Raw genomic sequence first — 20,692 nt, 5'->3', positions numbered from 1 at the left:
ACACAATGCTACAAGTCAGTTTTTCACATATATTTGGGATAGTGTTTGGTTTTAGTTACCAAGATGTTACTTGTGGACTGTACAGTTGGTAGCATGGAAAAAAAAAGGGGTGGGGGAGAGAGAGAGAGAGAAAGAGAGAGAAAGAGAGAGAGAGAGAGAGAGAGAGAGAGAGAGAGAGAGAGAGAGAGAGAAGTTTGCAAAGATTGAACAAACAGCATGCACTGTGATATCCTTTATTTAAAAATTGTGGTCTAACTACAGTTGTAGTGTTCTCATTTACCATTCTGATGGCACATAAACCAAGAGAACATTAACACAACCCCAAGAAGGCATTAACCTGAAAACACACATGTATATCACCCATGCACACACACAACACATATACACACAGACACACACACACAGATTATAGTCCAAACACAAAGTGATGAAAAACGCTTTGAATGCTCTAAATCAAATTAAAACCCCTTTATTATAATAAACTGTGGCAATACTGTGGTTATAATGAAAAAAATTGTAAATTTAAAAAGCAAAAAAAAAAAAAAAAAGAAAAATACTGGCAACTTGAAACTAGCAGCAAAAAGCAGCTAAAATAGAAGAAAACATAAAACTAAATATTAAAATCCTAATGCTGATACTGTGGAGGATTGCACAGAAGTAGTTTAAAATTGGTTCTTAAGAAACTTAATAAAAAGTTCCTTGAAATATTAAATTGCTGCACTTGATAAACAGTGGAAAAGAAAAGAGTATTTGGAATGTTACACACACACATAGAGGAAATACACTAGGGTATAGCATCAGTTTATGGTCTTTGTTTATGACCTTCAGAAAGTTTTGTAAAGAAAAAAATTTAAGTGCCAAGGTAGTGAAAGAAAGTTAAAAATTCCAAAAGATGAGAGTCTGAGTGCATTTATCAGGTCTAAAAATATATTTCAAGGCTGGGGCCGGGGTGGCTGATCCATGTTTGAGAAGGAAAACATAGTGAACCCATAAGGTAGGCCAAGCTCTTTGGAGAGTGTTGAGAATGAAGAGTATTAAACTCAAGACTACTTTGCAGAAGATTTCAAAGTACGTGGAATTTTATAGCTGTTCATCCCTTGAAATTGGTTTCATAGTGCCCAATAAATAATTGACTAATTTCAGCAAACTGGTTTTTCTTACATTCAGACACAAACATCTTTACCATGCATGCAGGCTAGATACCCTGTAATAGCACAAATTTGAATCCTGGTTGAAGAAGAAAAGCATGTTAGCAAGAATTGTTTGCTAGACATTTCTGCAACGGGATAAATTTAGATTTCCTACTGATTCTAGAAGAAAAGGAGATTTTACTTTCCTAAGGAAGCCAGAGTCATCCATAAGCCTGGGACCTGTCTTCAGAATCTAAGAAACATAATTAATATGTCCTTAGTGTTGAAACTCATGACAAGTTCAGGTTCAGAAAAATGGGCAGGTTGAATAGGGGCGGGAAACAGGAAGTCCTAACATCTGCAGCATATTTTGGAATAGTGTGCCTTGTAAGTTAAAATGGCTCAACTGCTTTCAGAGTGAAATGCTGGGGTCTGGGAAAAGAGTCGGTTCTCTGGAGTCAGGGGCTGGGGCCTTCCATTTCCAGGTGCCCTCCAGGCTAAACTTTGGCATCTGGGCCCAAAGGCCTTGTGGCCTTTATTTTCATGAGTGTGTTCAGCTGGGGAATTTATGATTCTGTCCAGGTAAAATTTCTTTTGGTTACCTTCTCTTAAAATCAACTGGTCAGGCAAGTTGCTGGTGATCTCCTTAAATGAAATCTAGCTGCACTAGTATCTTAAGGTGCCAGCTAATTCAAATTAATGCCCATCAAAAATGCTGCTAGGTATCAACTGCTATTGCTGATGAATCAACCCCCAAATGGCCTAACTAGAAAATCTATCACACTAGGTGCTTTTACTATCTCGGGTTTTTTGAGCTTTAGAGAAACAGTCCTTTTAAAAATGACTTAGAACCCCCTTCTCTCTGGCCTTTTCACTCTTCCTCTTCTTCCTCTTCCCCTTCCCCTTCCCCTTCCTCCATGGTTTCCACAATGAGCTCTGCTGTGCAGGTGGCTTCTCCAAGACTGTTGACAGCCTTGCAGGTGTACTTGGCGTCGTCATCCCCACAGACGTCACTGATAATTAGAGAGCAGTTCCCATCCTCGTCGTAGTCTATCTGGAAGTGGCGTGACTCCCTGATTGACTGGTCGTCTTTGAACCAGACGACCTCAGGGTCTGGATATCCTGCATCACAGGGAGAGAACACAAGTTGTGGAGCTGCTTTTCAAAGTCTCTTATCAATTCATACAAGTGACTCCCAAGCGATCTCTATTAATTAACAGGGTCAAGGGAAAAACTCTGATGCTGGCTCTTAGTATCTGTTTTGATATCTCTATTAGCACAAGGGCATGTGTTATGAATACTATGATCTGAAACCCCAAATAGGGTAATTTTAAGGGTATCCATTTCCTATCTATGCTGAACCCTCACCAGCCCCCCTTTAGACACAGAGTACTTCCTGAAACATTGCTCCAACTCCAACTGCACACATAGGACTCAAGGTCTTTTGGATGAAAATAAATTTTCTTCTCTTGTATAAAAGCTTAACTTTTAAATTAAAAATAATCAGAATAAATGAGCACAAAGGATCTTTTTGGGGTGCTGGAAATATTCTAAAACTGAATTGTGCTGGTGGTTGAGTGATGATAAGTTTACTAAAAACAATTCAGTTGTACACTTAAAATGGGGGAGTTTTGTGGTGCATAAAGTATAATTCAACAAAGCAGATAAAAGCTATATAAAACATGAACGGAGATGATAATATTGCTAAGAAGAAAAAAGCATATTTGTCTTAGTCTGATCCAAAGCAGGTAATCTGCCTGCAAATAACTGGAAATGAATTCACTGATTGGCCTCATGTCATATTAGTCAAGTTTCTGTAAAGTTCAGTATTAAAAATAAATAAAACAAGCCAGGAACAGTGGTGTGCACCTGTAAATCCCAGCTACTTGGCAGGATGAGGCAGGAGGATCACAAGTTTGAGGCCAGCCTAGGTGAATTAGTGAGATCCTATCTTAAAAAATTTAAAAGAGGGTTGGGGATGTAGCTCAGTGGTAGGGCACCCCTGGGTTCAATACCTGGTAACTCCCATCTCACGAAATAATAGACTACGATACACACACATAATATAAATAAAAATTTTAAAGTGGTGTGTGTATATATATACATGAGTGTCAGTAACATTGCATATATGTACATATATATGTATAATATTCCATCTGTCTTGCTTTTAAAATTTGGGTATTTTTAAAAATTTTTTATTTATTTATTTTGGAGAAGTGTTTATAGAGGAAAAAAATTTTAGTTCCAGCCAGAATAAAAATTATACACAAGAATTTAAGAATTGCTGGGCATGGTGGTGCATGCCTGTAATCCTTGGATGGCTGAGGCAGGAGGATCTTGAGTTCAAAGCCAGCCTCAGCAGCTCAGCAAAGCCCTAAGCAACTCAGCGAGATCCTGTCTCTAAATGAAACACAAAAAAGGGCTGGGGATGGAGCTCAGTGATTGAGTGCCCCTAAGTTCAATCCCTGGCTTAAAAAAAAAAAAAAAAGAAGAAGAATTCTAACATTCTTTTCAAGTATATTTATATTTTTTAAATCAAAACAACAGCTGGTGTGTAGCTCAGTTGTAGAGTGCTTGCCTAGCAGGTGTGAGGCACTGGGTTTGATTTTCAGCACCACATATAAATAAATAAAATAAAAGTTCATGAACAACTTTCTTAAACAAACAAACAAACAAAAAACAACACCCATGTGCTTTAATTTCTCATCAAAGTGCCAGTCAGGAGTTAGGCAAATACAAGGAGATAATCTCAAAGAGATTATATATAGGGGCTGGGTTGTGGCTCAGTGGTAGAGCACTTGTCCAGCAGGGATGAGGCACTGGGTTCCATCCTCAGCACCATACTCAAAAAATAAATAAATAAAATAAAGGTATTGTGTCCATCTACAACTAAAAAAAATTTAAAAAGAGAATAAATTCAAAAGATGATAATCACTATGTTACAATAATTCCTTTAGAAATTAAAAAGGAAAGAACTCAGAAGACTCAAGGACAGGGTAAGGGTGAGAGCTATAGGCAGTGGTTCCAAGTCTTGAGCAAAAGCCGGTCTAATAACTTCCACATTACCAAACTCAGCACAACCACTTTTTCTTTTTAATCAGATGAAAAAAAGAGAAAAAATCATGGTAGAAAAAATATTCATAAGGCATTTCAATAACATAAAGGTGAGGAGAAAATGTATTCTTCCCTTCCTAAGGTTGGGTTATTTGACTCAAAGGTATTATGGTCTCAGTGCTGGAGAGTCGCACAGAACTGGAGATAGGGTTTGTTCTGATGGCCATGCTGCACCGTGTGACCTTGGGAAGTTGCTCAATGAACTTTTGTTCATCACTTGGTCAGAACAAAATGGGAAAAACCCCTTTACTCTGTTTGGCACATGAAAGTCACAGACTTGAAGCAAGGAGGCCTGTCTTATCCTGCTCCTTATCTTTCTAGAATGTTGCAACCTGTGGAAACTGGCTTTGTGTCATCAACTTTGCTAATTTCTCAGGTGCCGTGCCAAGATCCCTTAAGGTCCCTGGATCCTAACTTTTCCTCAGTTTCAAGTTCCATTGCACACTCTCCTTCTGAGCTTACTAAGTCACTACTTTCCCCTTTACTTCATGACCTCTTTTCTTTTTTGATATGAATCCAGGGGTGCTTTATCACTGAGCTATATCCCCCAGACCTTTTTTTTGGAGACAGGATCTTGTTAAGTTGCTGAGGTTAGCTTTGAACTTGTGATCTTCCTGCCTCAGACTCCTGAGTCACTGGGTTTACATGCAAAATCCACCATGCCCGGTGGCAACAATATCCTTCCTTCCTTCCTTGGTCCTGGGGATTGAACCCAGGGACGCTTTACCACTAAACTAATTCCCAGCCCTTTTTATTTTTTGTTTTGAGACAGGTTCTTTCTAAGTTGCTTAAGGCCTCACTAAATTGCTGAGGCTGGCTTCAGATTTGTGATCCTCCTGTCTCAGTCTACAAATTGCTGGGATTACAGGTGTGTACCACCACACCTGGCCCTACATATGACCTCTTTTAAAGATTTAAAAGGTTTCTCCTTTTCATGTTTGTGTCCTCACAGAACTACCAGGGTCACTCTGTGGGTTAGATGTCATTTTACAGATGAGGGGCCTGAACTCAGCATTACATCACCATCCACACTCACAGAGTCTATTGATAAGCCAACTTCAGTCTTCTGTCCTTTGTGCGAAGTTCCCTTTGAGTGACCCTGGGGACGATTCGCATGCTTCTCAGCAGTTCACAAAGCTCACTTAATTTTGCATGTTACACAGTCAGGAAGGCCCACAATAAGATAAGCTGTTGTGAACCTTAGGCCTATGGCTGGGGTAAGTAGGTGAACTATCAGCTCGGCCTGTGGGAAAGTTACTGAAGGGCACTAACCTTCAGGAGGCAGGGTGGAGGGAGTGGCCCTTTCGAACAGCTCCTCCCGACCCAGTGTCCCTCAGAGTCTGACTGCTCTGAGCTGCCTAGCACAGGCCTGCCAGGTTACACAGGTTACACAGGCTGCTCCAGGGCAGCCCCCGGGGTGTGTGAGGAGAAGTACAGACTCAGCTTACCTTCAATCTTGCAGTCAAATCTAGCAGCACTTCCCTCCACAACTTCTAGATCACGAATGGTCTTGGAGAAATAGGGTTTTACATGGGGCTTCTCCTCAGCAACTGCCTCGAGGAAAGCCTGGGAGACATCTTCTAGAAGACAAGGAGAGAAGCTGGTCATTTTTTCATTCCTGTTCTCTCCTCTCCCCTGATTTAAGAAGGCTGACTTTAAAAAAAAAAGTTGCTAGAATTTAGCAAATAATGCAGCCTTAGCGAAGTGAATCATAAGCACTCCTCCTGGGGATGGTTGGCCTTCTGCCAAATGGCTTCTGGCAGCAGAGAGAACTGTACCCAAAACAGGGAAATGTTCAGCCTCTCCCCACCCTGATGCCGATACACTGAAGGAGGAAGTCATCTTCAAAAATGGGTTCTGGCTGTATTTCATGCTGTGTCAGGCTGGGTGGAGGGCATTAGAAAAGGACGGAACCTCTCCAGCCTTCCTATCTCAGGCTCCTTCACCCTCCCACTGCACCAGGAGGCTCACCTGCTCCTTGGAAGGGAGGAACCAGGTCCTAGAGGCACTGTCAACTTGCCTGAGTTTTGTTCTCCACACTTACACAGACTTCATGTTGTACGGCCATGGACCAGTATTATGGGATAGGCCCAGGAGAAAAGATGGAACTGTGAGGGGCTTCTGTGTCTACTCCCCTTCAGGCTACGTGTGGGACATGTGGGGAGTGGCAGGAGTGTCTCGGGAGGGACCAGGCCCACGTATGGCAGACTGTCCCTGGCTGCAAGGAAACTGCGGAGCAGCCAGCATCAGCTTGCTTGTTCCTCTGCCTCTGTGCACAAAAGGGATCTAGACTCAGCCTCTCACCTGTGGATACCAAAAGCATCAGGCAGTGCTGATCAAGGGGTGTCTCTGGCCAAAAGAGGCAGTTCAGGAAGATAACTGCCAGCCTTGCGTATACCCGAAGTAGGGAGAGGCTGAGGCCTTGACTGAGGAGATGGGTCCGACAGCAACCCAAAGATGGTAGGCAAGGAGCTAACCATTCTTTCCAGAAGGTCCTAACAACGAAAGCCTGTACAGCCTTACATGTTTCGGCAGCATAAACAATGGCAGAGAATATAGACTATACAAGCTAACTTTTGTTCCAAACAAAACCACAAGGACTATGGAAAATGGAAGGATATTTAAAAAATTATATAACTATGTGATTTTTTATTTCATCGTTGCCTATCAATACACAAGTCTCACTTTTGTAATAAAAAGGAAGTTTTTAATAAAGCCTTTGTTAATTCTTAAGCAAATACAGGGAAAAGAATAGCGGAGGTCATCTAGTTCTAGCAGACATAGACTAACTTTCCCTCTGAAAATGGTTAAACACATGGTTAAAACAATTAAAGACTACTTACTAGATTTAGTAATTGTTGTCAGGGAAACCCAAAAGTACTCCTGAATTTATCCTTGTAGGGTACATTAAAAAAAAACAGCCAAACCCCAAATCTTCAAAATGCTCCTCTTCCCCGAACCCTTTCTTTCTTACCAACCGGAGAAAAATCTTCCTGAATTTTACCAGGTTCCTTACCTTCAGATTCCTTACCTTCAGATTCTAGTTTTTCTGCATTGAGTGGGCTGGTTGGTGATCCTGTTGAGGATTTCCTGCCACTGAGCCCTGAGATCATTGCCATAGAGGACAGTCTTCCGATGGCTCTCACAGCATTGCCCGTTTTCTGGAAAATAGACACAGTTTGGACTCAGGCGGTGCTCCTGGTTCCAGCAGGGCAGTGCTGGGCCCCCGGGGAGAAGAGCCCAGCCCTGGAGGAGCAGCTGCTCCCTGGACCAGAGGCCTCCCGAGTAAGCGCAGAGGTCCTGCTGGAGGACTGAGCCCAACCTTGCTCTGCTCAGCACTATCAGCACGACCGAAGATGTTCGGAGAATGGAATGGGGCCTGAAGCTGGTGTGTGCGTTAATGTGACTAAACAAGGTCAACATGAAACAAAAACCCTTTTCATACTGTGCTTCAACTCCCATAAAAGGGATAGTTTATATAAAGCAACTGCAGGCTGAGACAGCTCCAAAGACTTATTGCTGACGGGGCCCAGTGGGGCTGTTTCTTGTAAAACAATGCCAGTGATAGGATTTTAAGTGGTCAAGAGAAGAGTTACTACAGATCCCACGGGTCCTGATGCGCAAGAAAAAAAGCATTCTATTGACCTTGGGTGCTCCACTTAACCTCTCTGGACTTCAGTTTCCTTCTGTGTATTAGGAGGGGGTTGGGCAAGAAGATGTCCACAGTTCCCTTTAGCTCAGTAGATATTCTGAGACTCAGGAGATTTTGAGAAACGCTTGGGCTGGCCCTCGCATAAGTCTAAGATAGCACAGTGGAGTCCAGAGGGGTGCTGGTCCCTGCTGTACACTCAGGCATTGAAAAGAAGCACCCAAAGAAGCACCTTGGGAGAGGATGGAATTGCTGCTGAGAAGGATCAGTTTCTTTGCATTATGAAAATTCTACTAAGTGTAGGCTTTAGGTCAAGAAATCCTCAAAGTGTGTGACTGGGTCTCTGTTTCTCATCTTTCAATAAAGTCTCTCACCCTTTTTCTAAAGTTAGTGGGGATGACTAGGATAGAAGTCCACAGCATGGCTAAGGCTCTCCCTCTTGCCTCCCAGGAGCTTTCTCAGACATCTAGAGGATGCACATCTGCAGAGCAGCTGTCACCTCAGATGGGCTTATTGTCCCCTTCTGAGACAGCTAGGAAACAGCCTTTCTAGCAGTTGATGTCCTGCACTCGCTCACCTGACCTCATGCTGTACAGGAAAAACCATTTTCCTCCTGAATTAACTTCCACACTCAAGAAGTTCAATAAAGCCTCACATTTTTCTGGGAAACCAGTGTTTTAGTAAAAGGATTATTTCAGCAGGGCTTGGTGACACACACCTGTAATCCCAGGAGCTCAGGAGGTGGAGGCAGGAGTACTGCCAGGGAGGACGGTGAGCAATGACAATGTAAAGGTGTGCAGAAGCCCACCGGCCCGCGGAGAATGCTCCTGTTGACGTAGACCATGTGGCAACCTTTCCTGCTCTCCTGCGAGGGGCCAGTCGCCAATGGCCTGGCTGAACTGTTTGCTGGCTAGTGTGTGGAGAGACCTAGTTTTTCCCAGGAGAGCTGAACATGCCCTCAGGACCCCAAAAGAAGGTAGGAGCCCTCCCTGTGCAGTCAAGGTCTGAGCAGCCTACTTCCTAATCAGTTGAGCTCTCAGACTTCACTCTTCTCAGCTCTCCATTCCCTTTATTCAACAGACTGGCTTGTTCTGGGATAGACATCTCTAAATTCAGAGGGTTTATTCCCAACATGAGCCAGGTTATTTCTCTAACCACTGACTGCTGTGTGACCTTGTGCAGGTTAGTTTCCCTCTCTGGGTCTCAGGGTCCTTGGGCCAGAAGATTCTAATCTTCTTGAAATTTTAGTCTTCCACAGAAAGACTGATTAATACTCATGCAGGGAACACCTTCTTTGAGCTCATGGGCTCCCTAATTCCAGACATCTGGACAGGGATTGATACAGACCATCTTAGCTTATGATATGCAGAGATAATATCTTTTCTCTTCTTGGTTTTATTTTGTAACAAAATGAGTAATGAGAAATTATCAGAATGAGGCAATCAAAAAGGGTTATATATTTCAGAGGAGGCAGCAAATATGTTAACAAGCAAGTAGTGTCACATAGGGAAGTTTTCCAGCAGATGTAGATATTCAGCATATAATTTCCTAAACAGGGAGAAATGCAAGTGCTTAATAAGGAAAAATTTAAAAATAATCTACATCAAAATCCAATCTTTAGAAACTGATTTGTAGAAAACATTGGTAAGGAAGTTATTTGTCAGGCTAGGAAAGAAATATATCAATATGTCTTAGTCTTCCAGTTTCAAGCCTTGCAGCTAAAAATCAGTTGCTGCTTTACCAAGACCTTTGGGAATTTGGGGAACAAAAATCAAAACAGCCAAGTTTCAATTTTATAACTTCTATCTGAGGTTTGAGAAAGGTTATTTCTCATTGAAGGGCAATTATCAAGGCGGGGCAGGATCTGTCCAGACTTCAAATACAGTGTAGGACCTCTGGCCCTGGGAAAGCGAGTTAGAATGACCAGCCATCCCAGCTTGCCCAGGACTGTGGGGTTTCCCAGGATTGGGGTCTTTCAGTGCTAATGCCTGGAAAGTCCTTGGCAAACTGAGACGAGCTGGTAACCTAATACCCATCAGCCATCCAGGACCTATATACACCAAGAGTCCCAAGACTACAATGTCCCCTGACAGTTAACATCCCAAATATGATGGGCAAGCTTAGTCTGTGCTGCACGGACTCTAAGGCTTTCTCCCCTGGTGCCCTTTGATCCATTCTGCTGGAATCTGTGGTTCCCAGAAAATAAAGATGGCTGCCCACAGGCCTTCAATTCCTGGTCCTTTACTTCCAGTTTGGCAAGCAGAAGCCCTGTTATCCTGCCCAACCCACCACCATTGCTGCTCCTCACCAACATGGTTTTGTAAAATTCTTTCCATATAAATTTAAAGCCCACCTTTTGGAATAATTTATTCTAAGATCTACAATATGATTTGTCATCTAGGATATCTGTCTAGCCTTGCTTGTAGGGATTTATTTCCAAAATACTTCCTCCTAGGCCTCTTATGAAAATCAGGACATCAGGACAGTGACAAGGTTCCTTCTAGAGTTGGCTGGGCCACCTGTGCCCACCCTGCCTTGCTAACTTGGCGCAGCCTACTTCACTTCTTCCACGCCATTTCTCCCTGCCCCACTGAACAGGACTGGCTGCCCTGAGAGGGAACCCCCTTTTCCAGGGGGAGCTAAGTTTAAATCAAGTTGAAATTAAACTGAAGTGTAAATGTGGAACACATTTCCCTGACAAAATGACCTATTAGACCAGGGCAGACACAGTTGAATTGTTACCAGAGAAATTATGCTTTAAGGACATTATGTGTTCAATGGGGTTTTGTGGACTACTTTTATGTATAGTTTTGTGAAACCTGACTGCTGATTTTGTGGAAAGCAATTTCCAAATGCTTTCACCTATATTAAAATATGGATTCTCTGAATCCTACCCTTTCCCCCCCAATTCCTCTTCTGGAAAACTCTATGGCTAATAACACTGTGAACAATAAGAAGAAAAATTAAGTGACTAAATATCAGCACACAATATACTCCATTATATATGATGTATCAAAGTGCATTCTACTGTCATGTATAACTAATTAAAACAAATTTTAAAAAATTTTTAAAAATATCAGCACAAATTATAATTCCCTGGCTGATCAGACTTAAACATTCCACTTGCTCCTTTCCCACCTTGTACCTCTTCTCTGTGCCCACCCCAGGGATCAGGTGTTCCTGGCTTCAGTCCCCTGCAGATGTGCTGAGGTGATAAGACTGCCCTTTAACTCATCTAAGTAAGATCCAGTCAGACTTGCTGCTCTGAGAACTGCCCCACCCTGATTTTGTTTCCAGAAATACTTCTTTGAGATCTGCCAGCCAGAGGATCACTAGTTAAGCCAACCATTGATTTTGTGGACCCTCACCTTTTTAAAAAAATAATATTTGCTATCCTGATCCTGAAGGCCTCAGAAGATAAGCAGTGTGGATGTTTCAACTCATCTTGCACTTGAAAGGGGTCAGGAGACCCACCCGACCCTTCCCAGGGGTGGGGTGCATGTGCTAACCAAGAACTTCCCTCCACTGTGAAGGGGCTCTGGCTGCCATGTGCTGGGGACAGTGGTCCCTTGAACCCCTCACCCACGGGCCCTCATGCTCCTTCACTCCCTCTCTTGACTTCTGCATGAAGTTGTGCTTTTATGAGAGCTGTGGTTTGGTCACCAAGGTGGCGAATGATCAGTGTTTCTGTGATTTCCTTTTTCTCCATCACACAGGCACATCTCAATCCCCAGGTGCCCTAAGTCTCCAGCTGAAGACTCTGCTCCTGTCCAGCCCAGTATACCCAGGGATGTCCAGTCCCAACTCTGTCTTTCTTCCATGTGTGCTGTTGTCCTCCTCTCTGGATTCCAGCTCGTGGTCCATGTTTAATTTCCAACTCCTGCCCCTGGAAGCTTTCTTCCTAACCACATCGATTCTGGTTGAGACTGGCCCCCTCCCCTGCCCACACTCACATATGTGGTTATGGAGAGCTATACTGATAGTTTACAACTCCTAGTGTGCCTTATGTCCTTTTATGTCTGTCTGCTTCAGATCCCCACTACATATACATTCCCTGACTGCAGACCTTGTTCTCTCCAGGAATCAGGAATTTTAGAATACAAACTGTGATAATAAAAATAATCAAAAAATGAGGATGATGATAAGTGCTCTATGGTTTTGGATGACAGTTTTATCTATCTTGTTAACAGAGGCAATTTGGACTGTACACGAAGGCGGGTTTTAGATTTGAATCCTCACCTTTCCACTTGGCTATGTCACCCTGGGGGACTTTTCTTTTCTTTTTTTTTTTTTTTTTTGGGTGTTGGGGATCGAACCCAGGGCCTTGTGCTTACAAGGCAAGCTCTCTACCGACTGAGCTATCTCCCCAGCGCCCCCTGGGGGACTTTTCTGACCATTTCTCTGCCTCGGTTTGCCTGTAAAGTGCCTCCCAGGATCAGAAGACTCTATGTGCAGCGAATGCTCTGGATGGCTCCGACCGTGGCCAGCCCTCTATGCACATTCACTGCTGGTGGCGTTTTTGAATATTCACTACATACCAGGTGTTGTGCTAAAGGCTGCGTGATTATCTTGTCTAATTCCCAACAGTGCCCTGATGCTGATGCCAGTATCATCCCCACCTGACAGATGAGAAAATGAATCCACAGCAAGGCTATCACTTGCCTAAGGACACACAGCCAGCAACATCCAACCTCCCTAGGGAGTGGTGACGGTCTCTCTAGCGCACATGCCCTCCTCCTTGATCACAGGGAGAGGATGCCATCACACTGCCTGTGAGGACCCCGCAATCTCCGGGGTTGCTAAACAGATCTCAAGGAGGCCTTGCTCAACCCCAGTTAAGAAGACATGAACGTCAGCGCGGGTCAGGCTACAGAGGTCTCCCTTCCTGGTGCCTCAGGGACAAAGCTGAGCAGGACTAGAGAGCCAGCTGTACTTGAGGAACCATTTCCTCTGAGCAAAGGACTCTTGCTTAGGAGCAAGGGAACACTGTACCTTAAGAGCTGCCTACAGTGGTCCCAGACTATTTCAGAAACAAAGTCAGACTTCCTTGGAGCAAGGCAAGGGCCAGCTGGGAATGAGAGGGGTTTGAATAAAGCAAACACGAGAAGCAACATCCCAGTCCAAACGAGCCCCGAATCACCTGCCATTTCCTTCTTGCCATGTACTTCTTCATCCGGTCCTTGGAGAGCTTCTTGGCCTCCATGTTCTTGGTATCTTTCATTAGCCATGGATGCTGAAGGCACTGGGTACAGTCCAGGCGGTTTCTGAAGGAGGAGAGATCAGTGGATTTCTGAGCAGGAGGGACCTCAGTGATCACTGGTCAGATCAGAAATGGGAGGTTACCTGTCTCTGTTCACATGGCGCAGAGCTCAGGGCTCCCAGCACCCAGTCCCCCCATCAGGACTGGGGCACTGTCCACTTGTCTTTCCCCCATTGGTCTGGGGTACACTGACTGGACCCAGCCTGGGTCAGGGTTTGGAAGGCCCAATCACCAGGAAAGGAACTGGAATCTCCAGACTTGCTCCTGGGGTCCAGAAAGAGTCAGTGCCACAGGGAAATGTATCTGGAGATGACTGGCACCATATTCCAGGGTGGGGTCATTCTGCTGGTTACAGGGGGGCTGGGATCCCTGGAGGCCTAATCCTCTGCCTCCCCTTCTAGGGAAGGACAAACCTCTGACAATCAATGAATTCTTCTCACATCTTATGGTGGGGTTGAATGTCAGGTTTTTCCTGTTACAGCTCAAAGAGGTATGTCCTACATACAAATTATGAATTATGACAATCTTAGAATTGCATTGAAACCCAATTTTCTAAAAACTCTGGGAACCTAGAAATATTTCAGGGCTGTCACTTTAATTGCAACAGGACTAATGAAACCCAAAGAACCATATGCTAACATACCCAGGAAAATGACTAGAAAAAAGTACAGCAGCACAATGTAGTGATCTTTAAGTAAAGGGATTATGGATGCTTTAAATTTTCTTCAATTCTTCAAATTTTCTACAATTTATGCATTTTACTTTATAGTAGAAAAAAGATTTTTTAAAGTGCTGACAGATTTCTGGTTGAAGAAATGCTACACATAAGAGTTTATGGAAATCTAGTGTTTGAAACTATTTGATTAAAATCAGTTCTTTGATAAGACAACACATGCATGCAGAGGAACCCGACAGTTTATTACTAGATTATTAAGGTTAGATGAGAAAATCAGCTGTATAAACAATATTGCATTTACCAAATCTTCAATGAATGAAGCTTGGTTGACAAAAGCCATCCTTGAACCAGAGTTATTAGGAGGGAGGTTTCCACCTGGGGAGTGGGGGTCTCTCACCTTGGAAATGAACCACCCCCAGGGTCCCTGCCCTGGCAGCTCTCCCTATGCACTCAGAGCCCCCTCACCTTCTTCCTTAAATTTAGCCAATTCTGCTCACCAGGACAGAGTGCGCAAAGGCTGCACTGCCACAGACACAGCCCACCGGCAGCCTCCTCCCCTCCAGCCTAGTCTCCCCACAGTTCCACCTCCAGCCTCTCACTGAAGGCCCCAGGACCTGTATGCCTGGCCTCTCCTCAGAGCTTGGCCATCTGTATGCCCAGACCCAGCAGCAAACCCTCCGTTCACAACTGCTTTCTGTGTTATTAGGTACTGGGCCATATTCAGGTAAGTAGTTCTTAAGTAAATTAGATGTGAAAAGAGCACCGTGAATAATCTTGGGGTATGATGAGGACCCTCCAACAGGTTCTCAGCTGCCTCTGTGTCTGCTCTCACATGTTGGGAGGGAGGATCCCCTGTGAGCCTCGAAGAGCGGCTGAGGTGCCAGCAGGGCTTCATTAGGCCACAGCCGCACACAGAACCGTTACCCATGCAGAACGAGCCTCCTCTCCTGCAGCTCTCTGCAGGGCTCAAGAAAGGACTTTCTGTGCTTCTAGAGATGGAAACAGTGTCTGGCACCAGGACTAGAGGTCTGGGGGACCCTTCCCCTCCCTGCATGCATGCGGGCTGGTCTCACAGTGGCCGCCCTCCCTTCCTCCTCAGGGAATAGCGAGACTGGCCTGGGGCCAACGGGTGAGGGAATCTGGCCAGGCAGAAGAGAGCCCTGCTCCCCATCACGAGTGCGGGGCTGGGGAAGCCAGCAGGACTGAAATCCCAGTGCTTACTTCATGTCTTTCTTCAGCAGGTTGCTGATGAAATCCTTGGCATCATCAGAGATCTCATCGAACGCCTCGTCGTCGAAGTCCCAGGTGGCAGAGGTAACGTTGGCTAAGGTCTCGTTATCATTGTCACCCATGAAGGGAGAGAGCCCGCTGACCCTGGGGGCAAAGAGGAGGACAGCAGGGATGAAGGGCAGGTTGGCGGGGTGGGGTGCAGCCCCCACATGAGCACCACCAGGTGAGGGCTGGCAAAGTCCCCACCACAAGTTCCTCTGAGCACCCTTGCACCCACCTTGTCTCCACCTTCAGGAAGAAACAAGGTGTGGCCCCCTGACAGGCTTGTGTGGGCCAAGCCCTTCTCAGTCACTCACTGCTTTGTAGAGGTGCCCCCGCCTCTTGACATCACCCACCGGAGAGGCTGAGGTGGCAGGAACATGGTTTTTAAGGACTTCCACATGGAACGCCACAGCTGATGAGCCCCTCCACCCTTGTCTTCCATTCTTCCTCAAAGCCCCAGCTGGCACTTGACACTCCAAAACCTAGGACCTTCCTTGGGTCTTCTACCCTTACCATGACTGACTTCTGGTGTAGTGCCCACCATGGCACCCTGCCCTGCCCTTCCTTCATGCCTTTCAGCTTTCTCTCTCTCTCTCTTTCTCTCTCTCTCTCTCTCTGTCTCTCTCTCTTCCACTTTTCAGCTCCACAAAGGGGTCTCAGCACAGGAGGTTCAGTGGGTGTGAGCTGGATGAACTTGAGGGCTTTGAACCAGCAAGGGGAGTTCAGGGCACCGTGGGCATTACACCACTCTCAAAAGCCTCACTGTGGGTGCCTGGCAGAGCACAGAGTGCAGCTTCTTCATTTGCTGGGTGATCTTGGGCAATTCCTCTTGTTCCTGTCACCCTTTCTTCCTCCTCTAAAATGGATAGCCACTGCTGAACTATAGGGTCATCACTTCTTCACAGCAGCAAACATTTACCAAAATTCTACCACGTGCCAGGCATGAGGGAAAGAGCTAACACAGAGGACCTCATCAAATCCTGACACCACCCTATCACACAGAAAGCTCATGACTTCGCTCTACAAAGGAGGCAACTGAGGCACAAAGCAAGGGTAAGTGACCTGCCCAGGATGTCCCAGCTGGTGGGACATGAACTCAGGTTGGGGCTCTGGAGGCTGCTGCTTAACTGCTGCTGAACTAGCTCTTCTGTGAAGATGAAGGAAGCCACCGAGTACACAATAGCAGCCATCTGTGACCATAGATATTGGACAGTGCCTCATCAACCTGTGGTGGCAGGAACAACTCATTTACCAGTTACCCACATCAAACAAAATTTGGAAGGTAGAGAATCTAAAGCCAAATAGAACAGAGTTAGGTTCACTGCTCTGACCTCTCACCTCCTCTCCATAAACAGCAATGACCCCCACCATGCTGACCAAGGTCTACTGCACGGCTGTGCCACCTGCCCAACTGCCTGGAGTCCCACCTTTAGATGGACCCCATACTTGGCTTAATGCCCTGCTGCCAGCATCTTGGAATTCTTAATAAGGTTTCTGCAAGTGGCCCCACCTTTTGATTTTGTATATTATGCAGCTGGTCCTGGCCTGACCCTGTCTAAACCCCATGAGATGCCTCTGGGCTCCCAGGCCACCAAGCTCTCAAGTGAGGGCTTCATTAATGTCGCTTCTCCCAAATCCTTATAAGTACATCATCGTAAAAAATAACCCAATAACAACTTCTGGAGCTGTTTTGGCATGCAAAGGACCTCGGCTTATGAAATACACCCATAGCCACTGAATTTGGTGGAACAAAACTGACCTGGAAGAAAGCTCGCCCACCATGGGAGAAGCCCTCTGGTGAATGATTTTATAAGGAAAGGAAAGCTTTTGCAATATGAATTATCTCACCCTAATCAGCATATTTGTGCTTTTGAATAATAGACTTTTGTAGTTGATTTTCTTAAAGTAGGACACGGATTTGTTTTATGAAGGCAAAAAGATGACGATTCTCACTCCTGTCGAGTTAGGGAAAGGTGGGAGTTTACCTGAGCCTGTGCTTTCCCCTCTCTGGGCCTCAGTTTCCCCTGTTATACACCATGAGGCCCTGGGCTAGATCTCCCAGAGGCCTCTCAGCACCTGGCATTTCTGCCACCTCGTGTGGCCTAAGCGAGCCTCATCAAGCAGCAGCATGTCTCTGCCTGTCAGTTACCTGCTACTTCTTGTCTTTACATTTTTCATTGGAAACAAAGAGGGGGAAAGTCCTGCAGCACTCTAAGAGATGGCAGGAAAAGCCAGCGAGCCTGCCGTGGAATGCTGAAAGGTCCCCTGTGCAAACCTCCTTTCCTAATTAGGAACTGTAATCCTGCAAAGATAGGACTTAATCTCTGCGATTTTCACAGGCAGGCGAGCCTCCTGGCCTCTGGCCCTCCTCCGTCCTGGCAGTCCAAACCATCTGAAATACCCTCTGTGTCCTGTGTCCTGGTTGGTTCTTTGCCTGTTGAGTTTCCCCAGTGTTCTCCCTACTGAACAGCAGAGTGAACTCTCTGAAGAGTTACTCTCTGGAGTAAAACTTGGAAAATACATGTACACAGCAAAGTGACATAGAGAGTTTGAATTTTCAGTAGTGCTGTTTCTGGGTGGTGGGATTTTGCTGGAGTTTTTTTTTTTCTAACTTTCTTTTTTGGACTTTATTGTTAGAATTTCCGTAAGAGATAACATGTCTTTTTTTAAAAAAAAAACAAAAAAGGTCACCTGTTTGTTAAAAATCAACCAGAGAACAAATACACTGTTAGCATTACAGCACAACTCTTTCCCCCTTCCTAGTCTTATTTGGTTTTTAACCAATCTATTTATCTGATTTTCAAAAAAATGTGGGATCTGAGCAAGCTTGTGGATGTGTTACTTCTTCCTCACTTCACATCTCAATATGTACAGTCTCCACGTTCACGCTGAACAATGAAGAGTACAAAGGTCATGGCTGCAGGATGCTCTAAGTTCTCCATTCTTCTTTTTGCAGTACTGGGGATCAAACCCAGAGCCTTGTTAATACTAGGCAAGACTCTACTACTCAGTCACATTCCCAGCCCCTTTTTAAAAGTTTGAGACAGGGTCTCACAAGTGGCCTTGAACTTGTGATCCCCCCGCCTCAGCCTCTTGAGCAGCTGAGATTACAGGTATGAGCAACACTTGCCTACCAACCCTAATTTCTTAATTCTTACCTTCAGTCCAGAACACCACTGGGGAATTTAGTGCAGAGATCTGTCCTGCTCTCAGGGCAGAATTTCAGGAGAGCAGAGGGCACAGAAATGCCTCTTGGGCTACACTTTCTCCATGTTGTTTTTCAAGGTGCAGAGCAGCAAGGGGACCGCACATCTGCCAGCAGAGCTACTGACTGCTGCAGAAGGACTCCCTCTTTAACCTTCAGATACTCTGGTGGCAACTTGAGAGGGCTGGGCAGGTCCACAGAAGACCTGAGTGTTTTGTTGTTGTTGTTGTTTTTTCAATGGCTGAGGAAGCAGAGGCCTGGGTTTAGTCCTGTTAAACACAGCCCATGTGCCTGGGCAGCACAACCTGAAGGTGGTGGCCAGGCTTGGCAAGAGAGCAGGGTGCAGGGAGGTTACAGGACGTGAATCAGCAAGCACATCAAACTTCTTAGTGGAGAGGGTAGGCAGCCCTGGGTAGGAAGGCAGAGACCACCTGATCCTTCTGAAAAGCCCTGCATCCAGACCCTAGATGCGGGATGTGCCCTATGCTCTGCTTGGGCATGGGACTCCCCAGCTGACTGGGCTGCTGTCCCCAAAAGAACTCACCTGCCACACATCTCTCTTCTGTTCTGGTTTTCCCCTCTTCCCCAACCTACACAAGGATGGGGGCAGCCCCAGCTCTTGACCATGGAAGGTACTCCACAAATGAGCTGAAGTGAGCCAGGCATGGTGGTGCCTCAGGAGGCTGAGGCAGGAGGATTGTGAATTCGAGGCCAGCTTGAACAACTTAGTAAAACCTTGTCTCAAAATAAAGTTAAAAAATAAAAAAGGGTTAGGGGCTGGGGATGTAGCTCACAGGAAGCACACTTGCCTAGCTTGTACGAGGTCCTGGATTCAGTCCCCACTACTGAAAAAAATAAATTCATCAGTCGAAGTGGGAAGAATCCATTGTGGAGACAGGAAGATGAAAGGGAGGGGAAAGTGGAACGTCAATTGCTGCTTCTCCTTCCTTAGAGGTGGTGGAGGGGGAGAGAAATGGAGGAGGGATGAGGCAAGGTACAAAGCAGAATCACCTCCCTGAGGCAGCAAGAGAACACCAAGTGCTCAGGAAATAGGAAGGGGAGATGGCAGATGGAAGGAGGTTTTAGAAAAGAAGGCGGGTGTATAATTTCTTCCACATGCAAGTGTGGCCTGGCGCTCTCTTCCTGCCAGAAACCAACTGGGTCTTGCTCATTTCAGAAGGCCTCCAGGAGACCCAGGAATCTATTTCCCTCTTCAGAATGAGGTGGGAGAGAACCCAGGTCTGGAAGTGAGCAGGGGCAGGACTTAACCAGGTTTCTGGGCTGGGTTTGTGAAAGAGATCACCCTGGGTGACCCGAGGCAGCTTTCTGGAGGTGCCCACCAAAGGCCCACTGAATTCCAAAAGTGTTATCACTTGGCTACCTGCCCCCCACTTGCCATCTCTCACTGGCCCCAGAAAGGAAATCAGGAGTGGCTCTGTTCACAGGTGGAAGCCACCCTGACAGGGACTGCCAGACAGATAACTTGGCTGGAAATAGAGAACGAAGCAGGGCAGAGGATACCATGGGGCACCAGAGAATCTCCTCTTGGTGCTTCTAGCAGTGACTCCAGAGTTCTGTATGGCAAGGGCTTACGTCATCTAGTTGACTCCAACTTTTATTTTTGGCACCATGTTGCTCTGCCAAGAGCCCTAGCTCTGGAGAGGATCTCCCAGATCCAGATCAGTATTGAGGAATCAGACCAGGGGCATCCCAGAAGGTAGTGGCCCTCAGTGGTGGGTGCAGGAGCCAGGGCATTGTGTGGGGCTAAGCCAGGGCTGAGCCAGTGCCCATCATGGGCTCCACTGGCCTCCTGCCCGCCCCCAACTCCTCCCTCCTGATATTCCCACCCCAAGAACCTTCAGGCTGGTGTCCCACGCATCAAAATTATCCTTCCCTATTTCTTGGTCTTAGCTGTAAAGGTAATCTAGTAAATGGGGTAGCCAGAACCCAAACCACCATGTTCTTCCACCTAAAAGAATTTTTATTTTAAAATTAAGTGCTCTTATGACCCAGTAACTCTATTTCTAGATTATATATCCAAAAGGAATGCTCACTAAAACACGTGGACCAGAATCTTTGACACTCTGAATTGGAAACTACTCAAAATCCCACCAATGTAGAATGGATAAAATAACTGGATTGTACTCCCACCATGGCCTACAATGGCTCTGTGTGCAGAGTGAACAGTCTACAACTGCAGATAACACTAGGAATGAATTTCACCACTGGAACAAAAGAACTCTGACACTTCCTTCTGTGTGATTTCATTCACACACAGTCCAAACAGAACTAATCCGTAGTAAGACATGAGGATGGGGATTGTCACTGGGGGACGGTAACCTGGAAGGCCCTTAAGGGCTGCAGCGCCTGGTGGAGTCAGTCTCCA

General features: G+C 45.7%; 1 protein-coding gene across 3 annotated transcripts in view; it reads right to left on the bottom strand.

Annotated features, from left to right (window-relative positions):
- Positions 1 to 219: 219 nt before the first annotated feature.
- Mylk (myosin light chain kinase) overlaps positions 220 to 20,692 on the bottom strand; it is a 241,483-nt gene continuing 221,010 nt past the window's right edge. For 2 of the 3 annotated variants that reach the window (XM_047563723.1, XM_047563724.1), the window contains 5 exons: positions 15,051 to 15,203; positions 13,034 to 13,157; positions 7,276 to 7,405; positions 5,693 to 5,824; positions 220 to 2,252 (listed from right to left, as the gene is read on the bottom strand). In XM_047563723.1, coding sequence (XP_047419679.1) covers positions 2,002 to 2,252; positions 5,693 to 5,824; positions 7,276 to 7,405; positions 13,034 to 13,157; positions 15,051 to 15,203 — 790 coding nt within the window. In that variant the 3' untranslated portion in view covers positions 220 to 2,001. The remainder of the gene's footprint in view (positions 2,253 to 5,692; positions 5,825 to 7,275; positions 7,406 to 13,033; positions 13,158 to 15,050; positions 15,204 to 20,692) is intronic. The other variant, XM_047563725.1, reaches the window with a different exon arrangement.

The sequence above is a fragment of the Sciurus carolinensis genome, chromosome 9 (assembly GCF_902686445.1).
Source record: "Sciurus carolinensis chromosome 9, mSciCar1.2, whole genome shotgun sequence".
Taxonomy (NCBI): Eukaryota; Metazoa; Chordata; class Mammalia; order Rodentia; family Sciuridae; genus Sciurus; species Sciurus carolinensis.
Note: the sequence above shows the minus strand (reverse complement) of the source record. Positions and strands in the feature narration are given on the sequence as shown.